The sequence below is a fragment of the Ostrea edulis genome, chromosome 6, assembly GCF_947568905.1.
Source record: "Ostrea edulis chromosome 6, xbOstEdul1.1, whole genome shotgun sequence".
In the NCBI taxonomy this organism is placed as follows: domain Eukaryota; kingdom Metazoa; phylum Mollusca; class Bivalvia; order Ostreida; family Ostreidae; genus Ostrea; species Ostrea edulis.
This window is the reverse complement of record NC_079169.1, coordinates 33,690,203-33,715,641: the sequence shown is the minus strand read 5'-3', so window position 1 is coordinate 33,715,641 and position 25,439 is coordinate 33,690,203. Positions and strand designations below refer to the sequence as shown.

General features: G+C 36.5%; 2 protein-coding genes across 6 annotated transcripts; one reads left to right on the top strand and one right to left on the bottom strand.

Moving 5' to 3' along the window:
* Positions 1-1,638: 1,638 nt before the first annotated feature.
* LOC125646441 (KRR1 small subunit processome component homolog) lies at positions 1,639-14,151 on the bottom strand. Of its 2 annotated transcripts, none has more exons than XM_056139379.1 (10): positions 14,034-14,151; positions 11,930-12,129; positions 11,428-11,562; positions 10,832-11,041; positions 6,154-6,210; positions 5,319-5,489; positions 4,056-4,133; positions 3,649-3,754; positions 3,238-3,284; positions 1,639-1,942 (listed from the first exon to the last, which is right to left on the bottom strand). In XM_056139379.1, the coding sequence occupies exons 2-10, from the start codon at positions 12,047-12,049 to the stop codon at positions 1,919-1,921; spliced, it is 948 nt and encodes a 315-aa protein (XP_055995354.1). In that variant the 5' UTR covers positions 12,050-12,129; positions 14,034-14,151; the 3' UTR covers positions 1,639-1,918. The 2 variants fall into 2 exon arrangements, with proteins under 2 accessions (XP_055995354.1, XP_048728692.1); XM_048872735.2 differs by lacking the exon at positions 14,034-14,151 and adding an exon at positions 13,943-14,031.
* On the top strand, positions 14,033-19,706 carry LOC130046725 (uncharacterized). 4 transcript variants are annotated; one of them, XM_056139383.1, is made up of 5 exons: positions 14,089-14,115; positions 14,309-14,345; positions 16,542-16,642; positions 17,691-18,883; positions 19,381-19,706. In XM_056139383.1, exons 2-4 carry the CDS (start codon positions 14,311-14,313, stop codon positions 18,434-18,436), a joined length of 882 nt encoding a protein of 293 aa, XP_055995358.1. In that variant the 5' UTR covers positions 14,089-14,115; positions 14,309-14,310; the 3' UTR covers positions 18,437-18,883; positions 19,381-19,706. The 4 variants fall into 4 exon arrangements, with proteins under 4 accessions (XP_055995355.1, XP_055995358.1, XP_055995356.1 ...); XM_056139380.1 differs by lacking the exon at positions 14,309-14,345 and having other exon boundaries at positions 14,033-14,115; XM_056139381.1 differs by lacking the exon at positions 14,089-14,115 and adding an exon at positions 14,478-14,597 and having other exon boundaries at positions 14,310-14,345; positions 17,691-19,706.
* Positions 19,707-25,439: the final 5,733 nt, after the last annotated feature.

Genomic DNA, 25,439 nt, shown 5'->3' with positions numbered 1-25,439 from the left:
ATGATGTCTCATAATTATAAAAGTATCCTTGGGCACAGCATATTCAATCTGTGGATAAAATGATATCCCATCTTCAAAGCATGGCCTGGGTTAGGATTGGGCCTTCATTGAGGATCAAAGTTTTACATTGGAATATATAATTAATATAATCTTTGAATTCTTTTTTAATCAAAAACCACTGATTATATACATATGTGTGTGTGTGTGTATTGATGATATGCATGCATCCCAATATAATGCAGATTCATATTTGACTACGGTTGGCTTAAATAGCGAATCAAAAGCTTACATGAAAATATGTAGGAAATTTGAACAAAAATAATCAAGAGTAGCTGGGCTGCTCTAAATCATATCAATATGCAAATGTAAAGTAAGATGTTTGTTCATGGACCCTGGGGGTAAGAATGGGGCTAAAATTATATAAAACATGAAAATAGAGTAAAAAATCTTAAATCTTCTCTAGAACACTGAGGCCATGTTAGTCATATTGCGTTAAGGAATCCCCATGTTACGTGGATTCAAGTTCAATTAAGTCACACAACTCCATACGACTAGGTTGGGGTCATGATTTGTCATGGTATAAAAGACAGTAAAGATCTTCTAAAGAACAGCAGGGCCAGGTGACTTGGATAAGCGTTTGGCCTATGGGCTTCTTTTAAAATATTTTTTTACCCTCTTTAATCTCATTAGAAATTTTTACCCCATATTATGACCCTACCTTAACTCGATGGGGTTATGATTTAACAGACATTGATATAAGCCTTTGGCTTGGTTCTCAATCTTATATATAATTCTTAGTTTGTAAATATGATTAATCACCTGTTTCTGAATAAATATTGTTGAAACTAACACATACATCAGGGAGAGAGGAGGGAGTTTTCATCAATTTCTAAAAGTATTTCATCAATTTCTAAATGTATTACAAAAATTTTTTTAGCTAGGAAAACAAGAGAAAATTACTACATGTAGTTATTGAAGGTCTTAAAGCATAGAAATGTAAAATTATTTTTGTTATATTGATATCACGGAAGTGCAAACCTATTTTATTGAACAATGCTACATGTATATTTCATATCCTTTTTATTTCAACACCTTTCTTAATTCATTTTCCTTCCACGGTTTAAAATAAATCAAACTAATGCAAGAATGTTTTACGCAGTCTTTTCTTACCCAAAAATGAAATACAGGTACATACATGTATTTTGCTGGTTCGTGGGGACGTAATTTCGTGGGTAAGCGATACAATGTCCCTTGGAGAGATAACCCTACTAGGTTTAAAAATGTTTGAGGACACATAAATTCATGGGTAAGAGTGACCTACGAAATCCAAAAACATCAATCCCCCACGAACAATGATGATGCCACAGTATCTGGTATTTCATCATCTCAGTTTCAGATGTAAAAAATCAAAATAGACCAAATAATACCTAGTAGCTAGTGATTTCCCAAGCAGCATTACTCACAAAAAAAAATTATTTGCGTTTATTTTTATATTCCTGTTTTCAGCTCTGTTGATTAAGAGTTTTTAACATGTATTTAAATGTAAAAACTCTTGATTAACATAGCACTTGTGAATATATATTCTCGCGAATTGACATGGACCAGTCATTTCACGATATAAAGTACTCGGATAAAATAAGGAATCTACAGTATTTCTTTTATTCATCATTCTTTTATCAAGCAAACTTTGTTTTACATCTTTAATCATTTTAAAATTACATCAAGTCTATATCATAATTAGAAACAATATGTACATCACTAAGTCATCTTGTCTTTCTGCCTGAATTTTCAGTACCGCATGAACTGTATGATAACGAATGAAGCTGTACTCCCAAGACACGGCTTCACCATGTCCGACATCTATTGTTCTCGTCCACATCCAAAGTGAAAGCCCAACAGTTACTTCCCTTTATGTCCATCAAGATTTTCCTATTTTTTTCTTCTACAAATTTTTATAACATATTAAAGCCATCAACCTTAATACTTGCTGATTGTATTCATTATGATACAAGATACTCATCTAACAAAAAATGTGAATTCACATTAGATAAGAGCCTAAGGCCACACCAATTTGTAAAATAGTTCTTTGGATTTTCAAACAAAAATAGTGAGGCAAGAGGGCGAATTTATTTTACAAATATTATTTTTTATTTTGGAGATAAAAATTATGTCAGCGAATACAAGAAATATAAATAATTTTAATTCAATTAAGTTTGATTTTGAAAAGCGAGTGCTTAAAATCATCAGATATCATTTGTTTACCATTTTGCAGCTTTGTTGATATAGTTTACAATAAATAAAAAGTATTTCAGGTTTCAAAAACTTCATTTTCTTCATACCTAATGCATGTACTTTGCAACACTAACTGATAAGATCTTTTTAATGAATTTTATTTTAGTTTCATTTCTACAAACTTTCGATTCAAATCTATGCATATTGCTAGGGACATGTCCGATTTTGAAATCTCCAATGTACAGTGTATCGCTTTTAGCATTTTCTTAAATTTTAATAAAAGCAAAGTAAATTTTATTTAAAGTTGGCACTATATACATTCAACAAATCATACACAAGCTCTGTAAAGCTTTTTAACCGACTACAACTGTATAATAGAACACACATAATTAATAATCACCAAAAACCTTTGTGAATTTGTCGTTAACTGTCGGTCTGACTTCAATAGTCCTCAGTACCCCTTGCTTGTAACAATGTATAAGAGGAGAATAAATGGGATGGTCCTTTGGATGACACCGCAAAAACTGAGACCCATGTCACAGCAAGTGTGGCACAAAAAAGATAGCTCCCTGCTCAATGGCCATTAGCACTGAGCATAGGCCTACATTTTGCAGCCCTTCATCGGCAATGGTAATGTCTTCATGTTAGCAAAATATTCTCAAGAGAGACTTTAAATAATACACGAGTCTACATGCACTTATGTATAGTCAATCAATCGATTTTCTCTAAATAATGGTATAGAACGCGGACGGATATTATTTTTTGATATTATAATTTGGATTTATTACAAATAGAAGCGGCGAATCCGACGAACTAGATTACAAATTGGCATGGCCTAAAAGACATTTAATTAGTGCTTGAAAGATATTTAATTGCTATTTGAAAGACACTTACATGTAAATCCTACTTGAAAGTTATTTAATTGCCATTTGAAAGACACTTAATTACTGCTAAAAATAATATTTAATTGCCATTTGAAAGACAATTAATGATTGAAAAACTTACTTGAGATTTCTTGATTTTCTTCTTCAACTCCTCCACGTTAACATCCTCTTTAAAACAGAAATAGAAATTCAATACATTAAAAAAAGTCAAAACATTATGTTTTATGAATGAGGGTTATCATGTATGGTATATGAAGCAAAAATCTTTCTTACAGAATTTAATCCTTCTCTTATGAGTAGTTTCCCTTGGTTAATAAAAAATAGTAGGAAAAAATGTTTGGAATTTTTTTTACATTAAGTCAGTGAGATAGCGATGCAAGAATAGTGATATAAAGCCTCAACCATGCACACTTTTTTCCGCGCCATAGATGGAAGGCTTTTATATGGGGTGGATCTATAGCTCTTTGATCTTTCCCAATGATTTCTCAGAGAGCTACAGTTCTTCAGCTATCTCTAACAAAGCTGAGGTTACCTGTGACTTTCTGCTTCTTTTTGGGTGGTGCTGAGTCTTCTTTGGGAGCCACAAATGCCCTGGCTCGCTTTTCCTGATTTTTCTGTACAGCTTTTAACTGCTTCTCCTGAAGATTGCACAAAAAGATCACGCCATTACTTCCTATTTGTATCGGTTACCTGTGACAGCAAATTTTGTGAATCCATTGTATTGTATTGTAATTCAATACATCTTAACTTCTGTATCCCGAAAACTGATATATTTCGAATACAATAGATATGTGAAAGTTAGTTGGAAATCCCAACTACATTTCTAAATGTATTTTATCCTCAATATCTCGAACCCCTAGAAATCTCAAAAAATGTCTTGGTCCCATCGAGTTTGAGATAATGAGGATTGACTATAATTTAGTTCCAGTGACCCCTGACCTTCTTTTCCTGCTGTATCTTGGCTTTCTTCTGCTGAGGTTTCAAGAAGTATTCACCAGATGCTAATTCTTTGTCGACCTATACGTGAAATAAAAACTTTCATTTAGTGAGGTGTGATCATTTTTTAAAAAAAAAAAAATGATATAATAAAGAATAATTCTTATTTTTCTTCTGTGATACAGTATTACACCTATAGAATTATCTTCACACAGAAATGAAAAAGTCTGTTAAAAGACTTGGATGATAGAAATTTGCATTCATTTTTTAATAATGAATGATGTTGCATTTCAAATAAAAATAATATCTAGCTTTATCTGACATCGTTGTAACCTGCTCTCTGGATGAGGAGGAGAGAATTCAAGTTTATTTTTACCTTGTTTTCAGTTGAGAACAAGATGTGCCAATAATGTGCCAATGTGCCAATAATGGCCAATTTCAAAGATGGCCAATGTCACAAGGACAAATATCTTGGTATCAGTAGAAAGATCTTGTCACAACAAATCCTGAGGTGCAATATGACAGATCTAATATTTACCATTTAGAAGTTATGACCAATGTAAAAAATTTTAAAAGTAGGTCAAACTCCAAGGTTAAGGTCACAGGGTCAAAATTGTTAATACCCACGGAAAGGTCTTGTCACAAGGAAAACTCATGTGAAATATCAAAGCTCTAGCGCTTACTGTTCAAAAGTTATTAGCAAAGTTAAAGTTTTCAAAAAGTAGGTCAAACTTCAAGGTCAAGGTCATAGGGTAAAAAATGTTGGCACCCACAGAAAGGTCTTGTCACAAGAAATACTCAAGTGAAATATCAAAGCTCTAGTACTTACTGTTCAAAAGTTATTAGCAAGGTTAAAGTTTTCAAAAAGTAGGTCAAACTCCAAGATCAAAGTCACAGGGTAAAAAATGTTGGTACCCACGGAAAGGTCTTGTCACAAGGAATACTCATTTTAATATCAAAACTCTAGCACTTACTGTTCAAAAGTTAAAGTTTCAGACAGAATGACAGACAGGACAAAAACAATATGCACCCCGATCTTCGATCTCGGAGGCATAAAAAGTGAATTTGAGTTTACGATAATATCATGACCTTGCTCTCTCGTAGAGAAACAGGAAATTCGAGTTGATCATTATTTTGCTCTTTAGTTGAGAAATAGGGTAATTTGATTTTATTGTTAACCTGCTCTCCGGTTGAGGTGGAGGTAATTTGGCATCATTAACTTGCTCTCTGGTTGAGGAGTTTAAGGAGGTAATTTGAAAACATTACCTTGCTCTCTGGTTGAGGAGGAGGGAATGGTGTATATGGTTTCTTCACTCTCTTCTTCTTTGGTTGTTTACGCTTACTGATATTCTTAGATTTGAATTTGGGTAAAAACCTTTCCCAATTCTCATTTCGCAGTTCAGGATCCTTTGCCAATTCCCTCTTAATCATTAATGTCTGCAAATATACACCCAATGATCAAACTCTCACACAAAACACACTGCAATAACAAAACCTACATGTACAAAATATATTTTCAAATTCAAATAAATCTTAATTCAATACACACACATATATTGCTTAAGAAGGTACTCTACATGGTCATAATTGCTGACACAAATCTTGATGTTATAGGTAGGGTGTACGTTTACACAAACCTTGATTTTATAAATAGGGTGTGTGTTTACACAAACCTTGATGTTATAGATAGGGTGTATATTTACACAAACCTTGATGTTATAGGGTTTGTGTTGATGTCATAGATAGGGTGTATGTTTACACAAACCTTGATGTTATAGATAGGGTGTATGTTTACACAAACCTTGATGTTATAGATAGGGTGTATATTTACACAAACCTTGATGTTATAGGGTTTGTGTTGATGTCATAGATAGGGTGTATGTTTACACAAACCTTGATGTTATAGATAGGGTGTATGTTTACACAAACCTTGATGTTATAGATAGGGTGTATGTTTACACAAACCTTGATGTTATAGATAGGGTGTATGTTTACACAAACCTTGATGTTATAGAGAGTATGTTTACACAAACCTTGATGTTATAGAGAGTATGTTTACACAAATATTGATGTTATAGATAGGGTGTATGTTTACACAAACCTTGATGTTGTAAATAGGGTGGATATTTTTCATGGTGTCCTCCACTATCTTCCTGACCTACAAACAATATCATACTTTTGTAAATTCTACTAACAACTACAGCAATGGAATCTAAGAATTTGAATGTCGGTATTGAAATAATGTTGACAGATTTAACAAATTAACTCTTGACCAATCAATCTGCGTTTGGTAAAATTCTGTAAAAAGACAAGAGGTTACCCTGCATGTTACATCTCAATTACATCATCAGTGATTCCACGGAAAGGTCATCAGGTCATACACAGAGAGGTCATTTGGTCAGACTACTGTAAACTCACCTAAGGGCTGTTCCAGACATGATCAAATGGGGAGGGTCGGGCGGCAAACGATATTTTTTTGTGTGGGTGGTCGTATTTTTCATATTTTATTTGGTCCGTGGTTGGACTGTTCAAAATTTTTTTATTATGGGTAGTGGGTAGTTTCTAATGTTTTTTAATTTTGTGCCACGTGGGTGTTGAGTTTTCAGAATATTTTTATTGTCGCTCTTGTCGTGTTGGTTACAAAACGTCGACGGGAAAATTGAAAACGTGCTTTCGAAATGCTGCTTTCAAAATCGGAAATCGGAAGTAACATAGAACTATTCGAGTTGTCGCTCTTTGTAGCGCATAACTTTCTATTTCCATTACGGCACTCTTCAAATTAGAGGCGCGTTTAGTAGGGTCCCTTGGGACGTGATGGCGGTGAACTCTGTAGATTATTACCTACAGTTTACAGTGCATTGATCTTGGGAATATTTTGAAATCAATAGGTATTCCGTTTTCTAATAAAAATAGGCAAACCTTGGTTGATTTATGCGAGGGTACCAATGCGTTATATTTATCAGTGTGATGGTGATATAGAGGCCTCCATTAGAAGATGAACGATTCGTGGAAAAACATATCCATACCCATTTCATGATAATAGCATCGCTTGGACTCCCAATCTTTCCAACATTCCCGCCATAGATGCCTTTGATTGTTGATGTGACATCGTTTCTTCAGAACTACTGTGATACAATGTTGCACAGGCATTACCGCGTCATTGACTACTAGAATGTTTGTCCCGAAAACCTCGCAAGATTTGTATTGTTTTCATTTTTTAAAATATTTTTGTGGTGGGTCTGGTTAGGTTTTTTTTAATTAGATGGGTCATTGTAAAATGAGTTTTATCAATTTGACGGGTCATGGGGCAATTTTTTTATTTTTTTTTTATGGGTGCTTGGTATATACAAAAGTTGCCTCCCGACCCCCCCCCCCCCCCCCCCCCATGTATTTATTTCTGGAATAGCCCTAACATAAGTTATATATAGAAGTAAAAGTTTCATTTAAAGCAGATTTTTCAATTCATAAACTAATTCTGAACACTATTAAACAGTTTCTAGTATTTATCACATCTCATTTTGTTTTAAACACAATATTTTCTATTAAGCAATCTATATGTAAACAAAAACATGACACGAGCCTTGTTTACATTACAAAGAATTGTGTGTACTGTATCTCATTTGTAACTCACCATCTGACATTCAAATTTTTGCTGACCATTAGAAATATTTAAGTTAAGTATTGTAAACATTAAAAATGCGAAATTAAAATTTGGAAATTTTCAGTTCAAATTGTGTCTATGCCCCATAAGATTTAAATGGAAAAAAATTACATTATCCCACTACACTTGTTTCAATACATACTCTCAAGCTAAAATCACTGCATCAATACAGTTTGCCCGATTCCACAGCCATTTTAAGTTGTCGGTCAATTTCAACCCCGTTTAATTTTTGTATTCATTTGTGTTATATAAGTACTATAGTTTTCAGTCATGACGTTAACTTTGAACACAAAATAACAAATATATATATTAAATGAGAAAAACACAGCTCCTCTAGATATGAGATTTAAAACTGATTCTTGTACGTTATGAGAACCATACATTTAATACAAAATTCAAACCAAATTGTATTCAAATAATAATATTTCCAACCAAATTCCAAATTATTTCAGCTAAAGTATCCAAATGAAAAAACACTTGTAAGAAAATAATCCACTTAAACACTGTTCGTATTCATAGAGGGATAGTATTGAAACATAAGAAACGGGAAATCAAAAACATTCAAATTAACGGGCAATTAAATCAAAAACATTCAAATTAACGGGCAATTAAATCAAAAACATTCAAATTAACGGGCAATTATAGAAAAATGCGATGTACACAGGAATCTGCCAGTCTTTAGTTCAAATGTGGCTTTCATAAATGTTAAAGGTATGTCTTGACAAGTGTGTAATGGATATACATATATGTTTGGAATTGTTTTAATCTAGAGGTGAAAATGCAAAAATACCAGTCTTGCACAGAAAAAGTTGCACTGTAAATTTAAGGTTTTTATTAACATTGGATTCGTAATTCTCCAAGAGGGGTACAATTCTGCAGTTAGAGGCATCATGTTTCATAGAACTACGCACCTTCCTAGCTGTTGAAGAATAGAGAAAATGATTGATAATCCTGTATTTTCACTGTATGATCCATATACTAGCCCTGCACTAAGCCTACACCCTCAACCCAGGGCCAGGGGCCATTAATTTTACAATTTCAGTACAGGTCCCCCAGAGGGTCAACTGAACACAGATCAAAGAGTTTATTTATCCACCCGATATACAATGTACTCTGACTGAGTTACTAGTTGATTAAAATTACTCACCTCTCTGAGTCTCTGAGTTACTAGTACAAGAGTACTCACTTCTCTGAGTCTCTGACTGAGTTACTAGTAGAACTTCTCTGAGTCTCTGACTGAGTTACTAGTAGAAGAGTACTCAATTCTCTGAGTCTCTGATTGAGTTACTAGTGGAAGAGTACTCACTTCTCTGAGTCTCTGACTGAGTTACTAGTAGAAGAGTAATCACCTCTCTGGGTCTCTGACTAAGTTACTAGTAGAAGAGTACTCACCTCTCCGAGTCTCTGACTGAGTTACTAGTAGAAGAGTACTCACCTCTCCGAGTCTCTGACTGATTTACTACAGTGGAACCCCGTTATTACGTTCCCCCTTTATTACGTTAGTCCGCATATTACATTGGAATTTCAAAGCACAAAACCATTTTTTAACAAACCTATATAAAATAGACCTTGTTATTACGTTGTCCTAAAATGCCGGGACTCGGTATTACGTTGTAAAAATTCCGACAAAAACGTAATAAACCCCTAATTATTCAAGAGTGATTCTCAAAATAATAAGCCTTTCACACCTTGACTGCCTGAGGCAGTCACCACGTAAATTTCCTGGTCTGTTTGGGGATTAGAGACGCTTGACTGATCATGCTTCGATAGATCTAGCGACATCCATACAGGTGAATATCCCGTATTGAAGCCAGTGATAAACAATTACATAATGTTTATTTAGAAATTGTACTCTATGAAATTTACTTCATTTTTCATATTTTGATAATCAAAGAAATAATTTCTCAACCACCTGCGTGTTCAGCATAGTGTGATTACCTTCGCTATTAAAACTCTATTCACGGAAAGCTTTGGTACCAAAAGTGAAGGAGAAGATTTATCGTAACAATGTTACAACCGCTTGGGTAACTGCTTGGACATAGGTGACTAAAGGCGTTCAATTAAAAAATTGTCCGTTGTTTGGACATGCAGCTTGGGTGTTCGTAAATCTCGTCCATACATACACCAATCAAACTGTCCTGTGTTATCGGCCGATTCGTGCACGGCATTTACCTCAGTGAATATTCTAAACTCCCTTGATGCGCACGTGATTTTAGTGCCATCATTTAGCGTTATAAATGAAATCTTCATGCATCATTATATTTTTTTTATGTGGATTGCGCTTAAATTGTTCTCCGTGTTTATCGTTGGTAAGAAAAAGTGTGTAAGTGTTGGGTATCGTGTGCATTTTGTGTCTATAGTTTGTTGTTTTTTGGGTGGGATTTTTTTATTATGTTGTGTATTGTGTAATCAGAGAACTTAATAAAAACGATGTTTTGTTATTTTTTTAATACGAATGTTGAATACGAACCGGAACGAGTTATTGAGAGAAATTTACATGAACGCATTGTTTTAAAGTTAAACAAAATGGCGGTCCAAACGAATGCAGAAAAAGCAACGTTTATCAAAACATCCTCATGTATCCTACACCAGAAATAAAGAAAAGGGATAAGAACATGAAGAATTACGGACATTAAAGATAAGATGTAAATAAAACAAAGTATCATAGTCTTTTAAACAAAGAAACAGTAAAGATATATTCACACACCCCTTCACGGAGTACCAACGGATGATATACAATTTCCAAATGATAGTTTTAACAGATTTAACTGGGAATGTTTATTACGTTGCCCCCGGTATTACGTTATTTTATCGTGACAAAATGGAAAACATAATAACGGGGTTCCACTGTAGTAAAAGAGTACTCAAATCTCCGAGTCTCTGACTGAGTTACTTGTAGAAGAGTACTCACCTCTCTGAGTTACTAGAAGAGTAAAAGTACTCACCTCTCTGAGTATCTGAATTACTAGTAGGAGAGTACTCACTTCTCTGTGACTCACTGAGTTACTAGTAGAAGATTATTCACCTCTCTGAGTCTCTGACTGAGTTACTAATAGATTAAGATTAATTCAATTCTCCGAGTCTCTGATTGAGTTACTAATAGATTAAGAGTACGCACCTCTCTGAGTCCTTTGTATGGTCCCAGTGCAGAAACTGTGTTTCCCTGTACAAGTACATAACAGTCTGTCAGGATTTCAATTGCTTTGAGGGTGGAGCCATCTGGACCAATCAAACGCTGTCTCCTTTTAACGAATCTGTCCTTGTTCCTCGTCAGGGTACCAATTTTAATTATATCACATGCAACTTCATCTTCCAACACTCTTATAGCCTGAAAATGACAGTAAAAGTGATTGTAAATACATGAACAAAATTAGAAAAATCATCTTTGAAAATTGATATGAACTAGAAAACTGACAAGTCAGAAAGAACCTCAAAACAAATCTGAAAATCAAAAGAGGTCTTCCTCTGCCTAATGCAGGTATTATGTACGAAGTTTACAGAAATATTCCAAAGAAAACTTACTTTATTGTGTGTCATATAAAGTGCTGATGGACAAACAGACAGAGTGATTACTATAGGACACCCACCATGTAGTGCTAGGGTGCTAAGTGCTAACTAGATCACTTTGGTTTCAATTAAGTGCCTGTATTGTTTTACAGCAAATAATGACAGAATCAATGATCTTTTTAATGTACAAAGAGAGAAAAAAAGAACCTGTTCATACGGTACACTTCTGGCCAGCAGTTTGAGAAGATCTCTGGCTTTTACAACGATGTAAGGATCCCATGTCTTTCGTGTTGTTCGTACTGTCATGCTACCTTCTACAACATCTAAATCAGCCTTAATGTTCTGTAAAACAATGGTCAATCAGACAACAGTGTAAATATCTACCTCATCCGTTACCGAGGTGTATTACTCCTCTTTCTGTCATCCTTTCATCAAACATGTGATCACAGAAAAGTAAAGATTAGCCAATAGTTGGTTGAAAATAAAATGTACATTATAACAAGAGCACAGCAAAATGGAACACTATCAAAAACTTGGGATAATCATGAATGAAACAAGAAACTTTATATATACCAGCATTACACAAAGATATATGCAACATAAACACCATTGTGTTATAAACCATCACCATCCACCATGATTTAACAATAACAATTGAAACCTTTACTTTTATGGAAAATACACATAATTATCAGAATATTATACATACATGATCTGCTAATGTTTTCTTCACAAGTGGCCAGCAGTCACTGATGTAGGCTTCTCTGTATTTAGGGAACAGTGTGGCAAATGAGCTTTCGCTGACCATGCCTTGTGGGTTTTGTTCCATTGTGATTCCCGGTTCCTTCCAGCCCTTCGGAACTTCTAGTAATTCCTCCTGTTTTACAGCTTTTTTACCTTTCTGTTTGCCTGAAAGATTTTGGTTCTGACAACAAACTGTTCCGTGATACAACATTTTACATATGCCACAGGATATAATATATGCTTCTAATATACCTGGTTTAATATTCACTCACTATCCAATGATGTGCAGTGCATGTACACACAATGAAATCTTAAAGACCCAATTTTAAGTTAACACCACTAAAGAGTTGTTAGAAAAGGGAGAAGGCTTCCGATATCATCATTATCATGGATATTGAAATCAACTCAACAATCTTCATGAAGTTGATAACTAATCTGAGCTTCCTCTGACTCTTATCCCCACTTTTATATTGTGACATGTGCGGGGTAAAGTCAGAGCGGATTCCATAACGAAAAGTGGGAATTCAGCGACACCAGCTAGTATCACTGCTTTAACTACCATTTACAACTTTATTTCACTGATCTAGATAGGATTCAGTCATCGGAAGATTATTCTTCAGATTAATCATGACTACTTTGACGCCGATTGGAAATTTGTGTGCTGACATCATGCGCAAAGAACTCAAATAGCGACGAGGTGACCAAAGTCAAAGTGATGCTTCATTTGTTAGTGTTAAAGCTTTTTCCATGACAATAGCATCAAATTAGTCATGATTAACTTGTAGAATAATCATCCGATAACTGAATAGTCACATCTTGAATGGTAGATCCGTGAAATAAAGTTTTAAAAGCTAGGCAATGCAGCAACACCAGCTGGTGTCCCTGAATTCCAACTTTTCAATATGGAGTCAGCTCTGACTCTCCCCCGCACATGTCACGATAGAAAAACAGGGGTTAGAGTCAGCGGAGTATCGGATTAGTTGGTAACTTGATATATACCCCTATCCACATCTTTACAAGTCAAGGGTTATTGATTCGTTACCTCGCACTAACCCTTGACATCTTAGACCATTATGCAATCCACTATAAATAAAACATCTAATGAAATCACTGCATCTTGTTATGGTGTACATGGATACAAATGATGCGATCTCATACTGCTGTATTGATAAACAATTGCAATTGTAATATTTACACCATTAATTACGTTTATTGATAGTAGATCAAGTTTGGAAAACTTTTTGCTTAAGACAATATTGCTTAAACAATTGAAATAGCCATAACTGTAAGTATCAATACATGTGTTTTTATTTGAATCTCTCGCATCGCGCTGTTACAAATAGAACCGCATTCTCATTGGTTCCCACTCTTTTGTGGAAACAATCAGAATGAGCCCAACTTTTTGATAGTCACTGATGTCAAGGGTTTGTGCGAGGTAAGGAATCAATAACGCTTGACTTGTGAAGATGCCCTACCCAGAACAAATCAATAACGCTGGACTTGTGAAGATGCCCTACCCAGAACGAATCAATAACGCTTGACTTGTGAAGATGTTAGTGCGAGGTAAGAAATCAATAACGCTTGACTTGTGAAGATGCCCAGGGAAAGCCAAGTTGAACGTCTGGAATCTTTTCTTAAAACTAAAGCCAATCTGGATGTCATGGCTAGAGAGAAAAAAACCACCCATTCATTCCACGTTAATAGGCTAATAGATGTGTGTATGTTGCACATAATCTATAAAACTAAAAAAAATAACATTTATTAGCTAAATGTACATGTAAATACCGATTATATCGATCATTGATCGATACAGTTCTTTCGATTTTGACGATTTTCAGTACAAACTGTAACAGATTTTTCTCCTTATCTCTTAGTTCCATTGGTAGTGGCTATGTTATACAAGTTTAAATGTGCCGTCTCAATGGTCACACCGTAAACATATTATGGTGCAACAAATTCTAAAACTTAACTGATTTACCTTTATTAACGGGGAAATCCATCGTAAAATTAATAATAATAATATTCACACGCTGTGCTTTCCCATGCAAATTAAACCGGAAATATCTTACCAATGCTAAATACTGAAACCAAATGTAATTCCGAAATGGCATCAACCGTTGCACAAGCAGGGCATACCCTTGGAAGATGGGCGTATGTATTCTACTCGACGTGTAGTACAGTTAGTCATTCATATTATATATTCAAATGATATATAGATATGCCCCAACGCAATGCTTTGGTCATTTTTCGATCCATTTGTCAAATATTAACAAGTCGATTTTCATGATGTTTACATACATTGATGATCAGTAGGTCAAGAAATGTGTACTCTCCATCTTTATAGCAATGGCTGCGGTAAATCTTCTAAAATCCTGGTCAAAGTAAGATTTTTTTATTCATGGTCCGTATCAAAAGACTATCAAGGAGACTTGTCAAAAATATTTAATTTTATTAATATATTTCAATGTAGTACTGTATATACATTTTTTTGTATCTTATAATTCTATGACAAGTCCCTGTTGATCAAGCATTGGAAAAAAAAGGACTAAAGTGGGAAGTGAAGTACCTGGGTAGACCTGGACAATGGATGTGGTCAATTTGAGACATCCGAGTAGTGCTGACAATGATTTGTGGTCAGTATTTGGGACATCCCAGTAGTGCTGGCAATGAATATGGTCAATTTGGGACATCCGAGTTATAAGTGCTGACGATGAATGTGATCAATTTGAGATACCCCAGTAGTGCTGACAATGAGTGGTCAATTTGGGACATCCCTGTAGTGGGACATCCGAGTAATGCTGACAATGAATGTGGTCAATATGAGACATCCGAATAGTGTGGACAATGAAATGGGTCAATTTGGGACATCCCAGTAGTGCTGACAATGAGTGTGGTCAATTAATTATTTGGATTATCCTTTGAACTGAAGAGAACATAGTATGTATACACCAGACTTATATGTACTACTCAATGTTCGTATGAAAAGTACAGACCATTATTCATCTACTGACATTCCGAAAGTGATTGTAACACCTACATGTATACAGTCCAATATTTGTCTACTGACATTCTGACAGTTAATATAAAACCTATACAGTCCAGTATTTGTCTACTGACATTCTGACAGTTGATATAAAACCTATACAGTCTAGTATTTCTCTACTAACATTCTGACAGTTAATATAAAACCTATACAGTCCAATATTTGTCTACTAACATTCTGACAGTTAATATAAAACCTATACAGTCCAGTATTTGTCTACTAGCATTCTGACAGTTAATATAAAACCTACACAGTCCAGTATTTGTCTACTGCCACTCTGACAGTTAATATAAAGCTATACAGTCCAGTATTTATCTACTGACATTCTGACAGTTAATATAAAACCTATACAGTCCAGTATTTGTCTACTTACATTCTGACAATATAAAACCTATACAGTCCAGTATTGGTCTACTTACATTCTGACAGTTAATATAAAACCTATATAGTCCAGTATTTGTCTACTGCCATTCTGGCAGTTAATATGAAACCTACACAGTCCAGTATTTGTCTACTAACACTCTGACAGTTAATATGAAACCTATACATTCCAGTATTTGTCTACTGACACTCTGACAGTTAATATGAAACCTATACAGTCCAGTATTTGTCTACTGACACTCTGACAGTGAACATTAAAGCAGCAGACCAGGACTCACTTACTCACTCCCTGACCTAGTGTTCCCAGAAAATGTCATCATGTGCTCTACCTAATTATCCCTGAGCTCTCCTTGACTTAATCTTTACATTTTTGACGTACGTGTCTGCATCTTATTTACATTCAAGGTTCATTCAGTTCTTCCATTTGAACTGCAAGAATATACAAAATTTTGCTGACAAATTTGCTTCAAGTCAAAGTCAGTGTATGTAAATCATAGGTCTTTCACTGTCGGATTCCTTAATCATTACTGATATATTTACCATATCAGGCTGAGCAATGCATTGGAATAAGGAAACTTTGTAAATAATAACACTTACACACATGTATGTTTGGAACCAATTTTTTTTGTTGTTGAGAAAATAGTGTGGTTACATAAAGAAAAGCTTATCAAAATGTGGAAAAGTTTACCAGTCAATAAAAGTGTAAATGTTTACCAGTCAATAAAAGTAGATATTGTTCACCAGTCAATAGAGGTGTAAATGTTAATAAATTGATGAATCTTAAGTGTATATATTTACCAGTCAATGAAAGTGTAAATGTTTATCAGTCAATAAAAGTGTAAATGTTTACCAGTCAATAAAAGTAGATATTGTTCACCAGTCAATAGAGGTGTAAATGTTAATAAATTGATGAATCTTAAGTGTATATATTTACCAGTCAATGAAAGTGTAAATGTTTATCAGTCAATAAAAGTGTAAATGTTTATCAGTCAATAAATCTAAAGTGTAAATGTTAGTAGTCAATAAAAAGTGTAAATATTCACCCATCAATAGAAAGTGTAAATTAATGTTTACCAATCAATAGAAAGTGTAATTGTTTTCCATTCAATTAGATATCAATGGATTAAACTCTGTCATGCTTTTATTAATACAGTATTGCAAAGCAACTAGGATATACGAGGACAAAAGTGAGTCCAGTCAAAGTGAAAGTAGACATACCCGGAGGCCTGTCTTATGAAGCGTTTAGTTCTGTAGGTATGTAGTAAAATTAGACACTTTCAGTGCAGATTATCAGTGTAGCCAAGGATGTTTCCTCTCAAAAGAAAGTTTTGATAATTATTTTACTTGATACATGTACGTATCATGATGACTTCTATAAAATGATGGCATCATTGGCAAATTAAAATCACAAATATCATCAGATAAAAATTGAAAAATGAAAATTTTGCATTTACATTTTGTATTATGTTTAAGAGTTTTGAGAACCTGGATAATGGGAAATAATATCATACTATATACATACACACAAAGATATTATAGGGTTATTGAACTTATATTGGTGAATATTGGCTCGAGTTGGCTGTTAAAATGCACGACCTTGCGAGTGCATTTTGACAGCCAACGAGTGCCAATATTCATTTATATAAGTTCAATAACCCTTTTATTATATAGCTAAAGTATTAAGTTGTTAAATTATATCCCTTTTCACTCAAACTACTCCAAAATAGACTAGAATTCATCAATATTGGCAGTGTGCAATAACAGCATGCATTTCTTAACTGTTCAATATTTAACCCATCATTAATGCATGAAGCAAACTGATTTTGTAAATGGGGACATCATAATTTATGTACAGTAAAACATTTTGCTTAAGTAAATATCAAATACCAGCTCTGTCAGATTCGGAGGACCGTCGTCTGCCATTTTGGCTTGTTTACGTCGTTACGGTAACGTCAATATTGAACGCTCATACTCGGAATGTTTCGGGCGCATACAATTTACGCAATGCAAAGTTAGCGTTCAATAAATTCTCAGGATATTTAACGCTAACATTTTCTAGATTTTACGCAGATTTTATATTAGACTATTTATTAGCTATATAATAAATATATATATACACTGTATATACAATATATATATATATACAATGTATATGATACAATGTATATCAAAACTTAAAGGAATATATATATATATATCAAAGTAAATCACATTTTTAGAATTCATTGAAAACAAATTGAAATATATTGTGTAGACCTGTACATACTTCTTTATATCACATAATTCCTAGAATAAATTTCAGATGGCAGACCGCTGGTGCGTAGTCTTTTCCTGCTGTTTGAATCAGCAAGGGCCTTCTCATTTTGGCCAATCAAGGACTCCAATGAAACATTTGTTGACAGCCATGTGTTGCTGAGGGACAATCTCTTTTTCATAGCCTCCACAAGTATTGATATTGATTCTAGATTTTATGAAGAATCCTGTCCAAAGTATCCTTTGTCAATCACGAAAACACTGGATTATCTTGGAAAGTCTTCCTCAGCAATAACGAGTGTACTGGGATGTCCCTCTCAGCCCTTTCCCTATGCTACTTGTAGAATACAAACTGTTCTGGTCAACTCAAAAACGAGGAAACCCATGCCATATCCTGATTGGTGGAGAGAAAAATACGCCCCCTATATCCAAGGGGGACAACCCGTGGTCATGCCTCATTTAGAAAAGACTGGGGACATACACAGATACTCCACAAAGGTGTCTTATTCAGATATCGATGCCTACTTGCACACAAACTGGCAGAGTTATGTCAGCTTCTGTATGGAGGCATTCTATGACAATGTATTTAAACACCAGGACACACAGATCGATGGAGAAATCATGGGAAAGTGCTTGAAGTCTTTTGAGGCAGGGTTTAGGAAGGAGTCCTCTATGGGAGATGAACTTGATGTTTATTCATGGAAGTCTAATGGGCTGAAAGAAGAGATTCAATTTGAAATCAAACATGAGGAGGATGTGTGTCTGCATGCCAAAATGAATTATCATGAAATATAACTTAATATTTGAACAATTACTTTAAACATGATAAAATGTATGATTCTGGTTAGTGTTATCAGATTGTAGCGGATCAATTTTTAGCTCACGTGAGCTTTTCTGATCGCCTGTTGTCCGTCCGTCTGTAAACTTTTTACATTTTCGACTTCTTTCTCCAGAACCACTGAGCCAATTTCGACCAAACCTGACCAAAAGCATCCTTGGGCAAGGGGCTTTAAATTTGTTCAAATGAAGGGCCATGTCCCTTTCAAAGGGGAGATAATTACAAAAATGCAAAAATTGGGTGGGGTCATTTAAAAATCTTCTCAAGAACCACTGGGCCAGAAAATCTTAAATTTACTTGAAAGCTTCCTGACATAGCGCAGATTCAAATTTGATAAAATCAAGGCCCCCGGGGGTAGGATGGGGCCACAATAGGGGATCAAAGTTTTACATACAAATATACCGGTATAGGGAAAATCTTTAAAAATCTTCTCAAGAACCACTGAGCCAGAAAAGCTGATATTTAGATAAAAACTTCCTGACATAGTACAGATTCAAGTTTGTTAAAATCATGGCTCCCGGGGGTAGGATGGGGCCACAAGGGGGGATCAAAGTTTTGCATACAAATATATAGGGAAAATCTTTAAAAATCTTCTCAAAAACTACTGGGCCCAGAAACTGGAAATTTACATGAAGGCTTCCTAACATAGTGCAGATTGAAGTTTGTTAAAATCATGGCCCCTGAGGATAGGATGGGGCCACAATAGGGGATCAAAGATTTACATACAAATATATATGGAAAATCTTTAAATATAAATTCTCAAAAACTACCGGGCCAAGAAAGTTGAATTTACATGAAAGCTTCCTGACATACCGGTGGTGCAGATTCAAGTTTATTAAAATCATGGCCCCCGTGGATGAGGCGACAATAGGGGATCAAAGTTTTACATACAAATATATAGGGAAAATAAGTCCAGATTCAATTTTGAAAAAATCATGGTCCCTGAGAGTAGGTTGGGGCCATAATAGGGATCAAAGTTTTACATGCGAATATATAGGAAAAATCTTTAAATATGAGCCAAGGTGACTCAGGTGAGCGATATGGCCCATGGGCCTCTTGTTATATTTACATTAACTTTCAATTTATTTCAACTTTTATGATCAAATCAGACTAGTATTATATTTGAAGTTTAGTTACTTACTGTCAGTCATTTACTTTTGATATCTATTCAAGTTTAGATTAAGTTGATACATTCCACGTGTTTTTCATATTAGACAGGAAATGTCATCTCTGTTGTTAAGCTCTCCTAAGTGAATATGCTACCTGTCGCTTGATTGGATAAGTCAGGTTAAAACATTTTTGTTACGCAATCCTTTGTCTTTTTAGGTTTTATGTAGAAGAAAGTCCACTTGTAGTGAAAAGGTTACCTGCAGGTGTCCAATAAGTTGACAATTGCTGTCCCGATTATTTTTAAGAATGGACAGATACTGTCCATTCTTAAAAATAATGGACAGTAATTGTCAACTTATTGGACAGTGCCAGGTAAACCCAATAACTTATTAGACGTCTACAGGTAGGCTGAAAATAAGAGAAAGACATTACATTTGTCAAAGAGATACAAATTTAATTTTAAATTCCCTATAAGTAAGAATCAACACAGATATTGGAAAAATCACTGAAACACTTAAAAAGATATTTCCTTATAGTAGAATTCTCTGCTTCAACTCGTAAGATTCACAATTTTTTAAAATTCCATTGGCCATTACTATATCGCATCAAAACTTAAATTTGAAAGGTATATTTCCATACAGTACTGTATTTGAATTTCGCTGGATTCAGAGGCATATTCCGAAACTTCTTCACAACGCTTTTTTATGTTTTCTTTATTAGCATATACTAATTCTGAATTATTATGTTCGCTTCATGAATAATTTCATTTCATGAGATAGGCGTATTGGGTTCTTTTGGCTGGTGTTAATTATTTCCTCATCCAAATATTCGAAAACACATTGCTTTTCAGATCAAAATTTGGCTCCATAACTTTCTCACCCTCCATATTCAGAATATAACACATATTTGCAGTACTTTCACTAAAATCCTTAAATTTTGATTGTGCAATGAAAATGCTCTCCCCATCAGAGGAAGACATGTTGATATGGCTCAGTACTATAAAAAGAGTGAATATAAAACCTGCTGTAGAAAACTACATACCTGACACTGTCCAATAAGTGAACAAAAGAAACAGAATTCTATGCAAGACTGGTTATATTGTCAGACTATTCAAAATACTTTATTCATAATTATCATTGTCAATGGATTTACCTGAGCCTGTCCATTCTTAGAACAAAAGATGTAGTGTTTAAGTAGGATATAAGCCTCAAACTGTCCATTCTACGGTCCTCGATCAGTTCTTTCTCTCACAGAATGGACAGTTTTTGGCTTATATCCTTTACATAGGTTCTTTGGTTTTGGTTAGTTTAATTTAGTGAATAGAATTCAAGGTATATAAGGCTGTGTTTGATCAGTCTACTTCACTTGGTTAGGAGCTGATCTCATAATGTAGTTTGCAAGTTTATTATAGGTTTTTTCCTTTCCGAGTCCTGTTTCAAGGTGTGGTGGATAGCAGTAGGAAGTTTTATACTTTAGTACTGACATTCATATTCTACACAGTACTGTCTATTTACAATGTAGGTCAAGATGTAGCTCGTTCTCTTTCTATTTTTTGGAAATATTTAAGATTATTAAAACCAGTAGGGACATAATCGGACATTTTCATTCCATCACATTTTCTTACCTCTCTTACAAACATTTCATTTATGTTGATTCATTTCAACTTTGATTCTATTTCACACTTTGTTATTTTCTTATTCATTTTGTTATTTTCTATCATTTACAATATCAATCAATCATAAATCATAAATAAATTGTAAACTTTGTACTGGTGTTTTCATTTGGATAAGTTGACCATAAAACTGTAGTTCAGGAATGACGATACCTGGGTTGATTTTTTTTTTTACTAGAGCCAGTGTTAACAGAACATTCGACCACCTGAGTTATTGTCCCCGATATACTGGTTCTGGTTATAGAATTTTGGTCGTTGTGACCTTTATACAGAATTTGGGTTCCCGTGGCCAAGATTCCTTTTACAAAATAAAGAACAATATCCCAATCCAGTACTAGTATCTGCCAGATTTAGCAACACAAACAAAAGTGTGTCATAACATAGAGGTTATGTTATCTGTAAATCACGAGGTCAAATACAGCAGACGATGTTTCATTGGCTTTTACAGTGATAATTGATCTTTCTTCATCTTTATGTCAACATACTAAGACAACTCACCGCAAGAGATATACAATGCAGGTTGTATCATTGCTGTGGTGTCTTTCCTTTGATGATCACCGTGTTTTTATTTTTGATACACCATGACTTGTTGTGCTCTAACAACCATACTCTTATCAAGATAGAGCATGTCAGGGTGAATCGACAATCCCAATGACATTTGACCTTACATTGAAGGAGAAAAAATATAAACAAACTAGCCAATTTTATTATCAATAAAACAAACTCAAATAAACGTATTAGTACAGGGAACGAGGCAAATATTCCGAGCCATCTTGTTTTCTTACTTCCAACACAAATCCCTGCATCCTGCAATTAAGAGATTCGCTATTCATCTCGGTCAGAAATGGGACATTGTCCCGTGCGGCACGTCACTTGTTGAACGTTTAGTATTTTTACGAGTGTTTGAATTTTTTTGTGAGTCTATCAAACGCTGAATTTCATCATCGGACACCGGCTCAAATTGTTCATTTTTTCATCTCTATCTTGACCTCAGGACTGGAGAAATTTGGCGCACTCTAGTCAGTCTCCATCATGTCCAAAATATCTCCTATATCGAAATCCATAAAGTATCTATAGTTTTTATTACAGTGTATATACATAAATCATGGGTCCCGCGGACTTAACTGCTCTGCCTGTTCAAGTGTTGTCGGTATCTAGCTTTGAGTAGGTCCTGCTAAACGTCTGCCATATATCATAACCGCGGGAAATCTCGTGCTGCCGGAAGTCTATCCTCTGCCATTCTGGGAATAAACAAGTCTTACTGGGGAAGACTCCCCAGATACTACCCCCCCCCCCCCCCCGGTTTCTCTGAAGGACGGAGAAACAGGTCCAGCCAATGATCTAGGTGGGCGCGACACGCCCCCTCGGAGGAACTATCCGAGGACGCCGGAAAGGGTTCACACATCCCTAGCTGAAAAGGGTCAATAGATCCTCCCACCATCTCTAAATCCAGGTGGGGGCCAAGGCAACGTGATGCCTCTGAACTGTCGGACTTGGGTCTTGAATGAGTCATGTCCCACAAGATCCGTGGGAGACATAGTTCCAAAACGCCTCGCTAACTAAGGAACTGTAACCATCCAGAACACCTTCACCAGGCGCACATTGAGTAAGGCCAACAGTTGGGGCTTCAACCACACTTATTTCCTCAGCAATGTTGGTCGGCTCGAGGGGGAAATCTCCCCCACCATCCAATATGGCCTCCTTGGAATTTAACCGAATTCCAGAGCAAGCTAAGGGGGCAACATCAACTCTTGATGTAAATGTGCTGAGCGTAATCCCTGCCGCAGTGTGGGGGTCCACACTGCACACATTCTTAACGACCAAGTCAGGTGCCAGCACCCATGGTTCGGCCTCCAAGGCTGATGCTATCGCACTGCCTCCGGAGATAGACACTTCCTCATCTGAGGCATTGACAATGCTGGTCACCAACGTTCTTTCCCTAGCATAAGTGTGCAGCACCAATAAGACGTCCGAGATCTGCTTTATCTGAGGGCTGACTACAAAGTCTTCCGACTCCTTATCCAAACGACAAGGGCATAGGACGACTGAAGCAGCTGGGATCCGGATAGACTTAGTTACTGTAACTTGGGCCTCCTGTCCCCCTCTTGGGCGTCCGAACGTCATAGGAACCTTCTCCTCTCCCAAGGTCATGGTGCCATGCTCCAGGTCTAAATGAGCCTTCTGCTGATGGAGAAACTCCATGCCTAGCAATATTTGATCCTGCAGGTGGGCCACATTCAGATCAACACTATGTTCTGTGTCTCCAAGGCGAACTCCCACTGGGCCAATGATGAAGCCCCTCATCCTGGCATTTCCCCTGCTTGTACCAAGGTCACATGCTGTTTGATGAGAGGCTTGGGATCGAGCTCCTTGTAGACCCGGGTGGACAACACGTTCACCTCCGCCACAGTGTCTACCACTGCCTGTAAGTCTCACCCTGGACTACCATTTCAACCATGAATCCGGTGGCTGGGCGTATCTGCCCTATTGGCTCAGGCGAGTCTTCACGGGGATCTCCGTTATGCCGGAAGGGCATGTCCACTGTCCCGCTCTTGGCTCGGCCACTGACCACCTCTTGCCCATATTCCTCCTTGGGCTGATCCTGCGCCATAACTGGCTCCGGGCACTCACTAGGCTTGGGCATCCTCAATGGGCGAGGGCTCCAGATCCGACAAGTCCTCCCTATTCCCTGGTTCACTGCCCCGAAACCTGGCAGTTCCAGCACCACGATATCCTCAGGGAGCCTGAATCCTGGCGACATATCCCTGGGAGAGGGCTCGTACTTGTCCTCCTCCCAACCTATAACCCAGTCATCGGATTCCTCCTACTCCTCGGGTGCCTCCCTGAACTTCACTTGGAGTGTGACCCTCCTGGAGCGGCGCATGGAGGAGCGTGCCTGCCTGTGTCCTCCTGCAGACCGACTTGTCCCCGTTCGAGCACTGCACGGCCCTGGCCTAACTGGGTAACACTCTGGAGTCAGCATCCTGACTTCCCGCTGCGTAGGCCCTCCACTAGGCTGTGACTGGCGGGTCTTGGCTTCCCATCCTCTTGGTTCTGATGAACGTGGTTGTGCGGTTTGACCTTGGTCCCCTGGCCCTGGTTCGCCTCAGTTTCCCCCCGTCATTCCGGGCATTCCCGCTTAAAATGCCCCATGGCCCCACATTTGAAGCAGCCTGCTGGCTTTCGGTTGCCGTTTGATGATGGCGATGAAGGTCTCCGAGAGAGGATCCGCCCTTGAATTTCGTTCTCTAACTACTCAAGGCGCTGACGCATCTCCTTGAGCTCCTTGTCAGGATTCAACCTCAGCTACCTGCCTCACATTCCTTATGGGCTTGGATTAATTCATCTGCCGTGAATGCTGATAGTACTGCATTCGGTCGACTGCTTCCTCAACTGTCTTGGGCTTGCCGTTCAGAGCATAAAGTCCTGCATTTCCATCCTCAGCACCGTAGCACAGCCATGGGATGGCATATACATGAAAATCCGGCACAGACGGGAAAGCCTGGTGCAATATTCATGCATTCAAATCACTGATTGTATTTTGAATATTATTGTTTCTATGATATAATCTATAATATGTGCCCTTGCCAGTAATTGTTATTGTGCTTGTGCAAATAAATCATTGTTCATTTACCAGTAGCCTGTCTCGATTTATAAACTTACTATACGCAGAACAGATATTTGCTTATTGAATCAGTTGAAAGACATAAGCACCTTATGCAGGTGATAATGATATATTGCTACATACAAATAAATAGGGGACGTTGACGATGGAGAGGCTAAAGTCATCCCGTTTGTCATCAGCTGAGTTGTCAGTTTGCCGTTAACATCAATAATATTGAATAATTTAATTGCAACAAAATAGGTCAAATAGGAAAAAGGTGTGGAATTTTATAATTCCTATATAAAGAATACAAAGTTAAGAGTTAGAAAAAAATCTAAAAGCATAAAGTGGTCGTTTGGTTGTACATTGTTTAACGTCCCGCTTTAGAATTGTTCTACTCATGTGAAGATGTCACCATTGCTGGTGAAGGGCTGCAAAATTTAGGCCTATGCTCGACCCTTACGGCCATTGAGCAGGGAGGGATCTTTATCGTGCCACACCTGCTGCGACACGGGGCCACAGTTTTTATGGTCTCATCCGAAGGACCGCCCCATTTAGTCACCTTACGACAAGC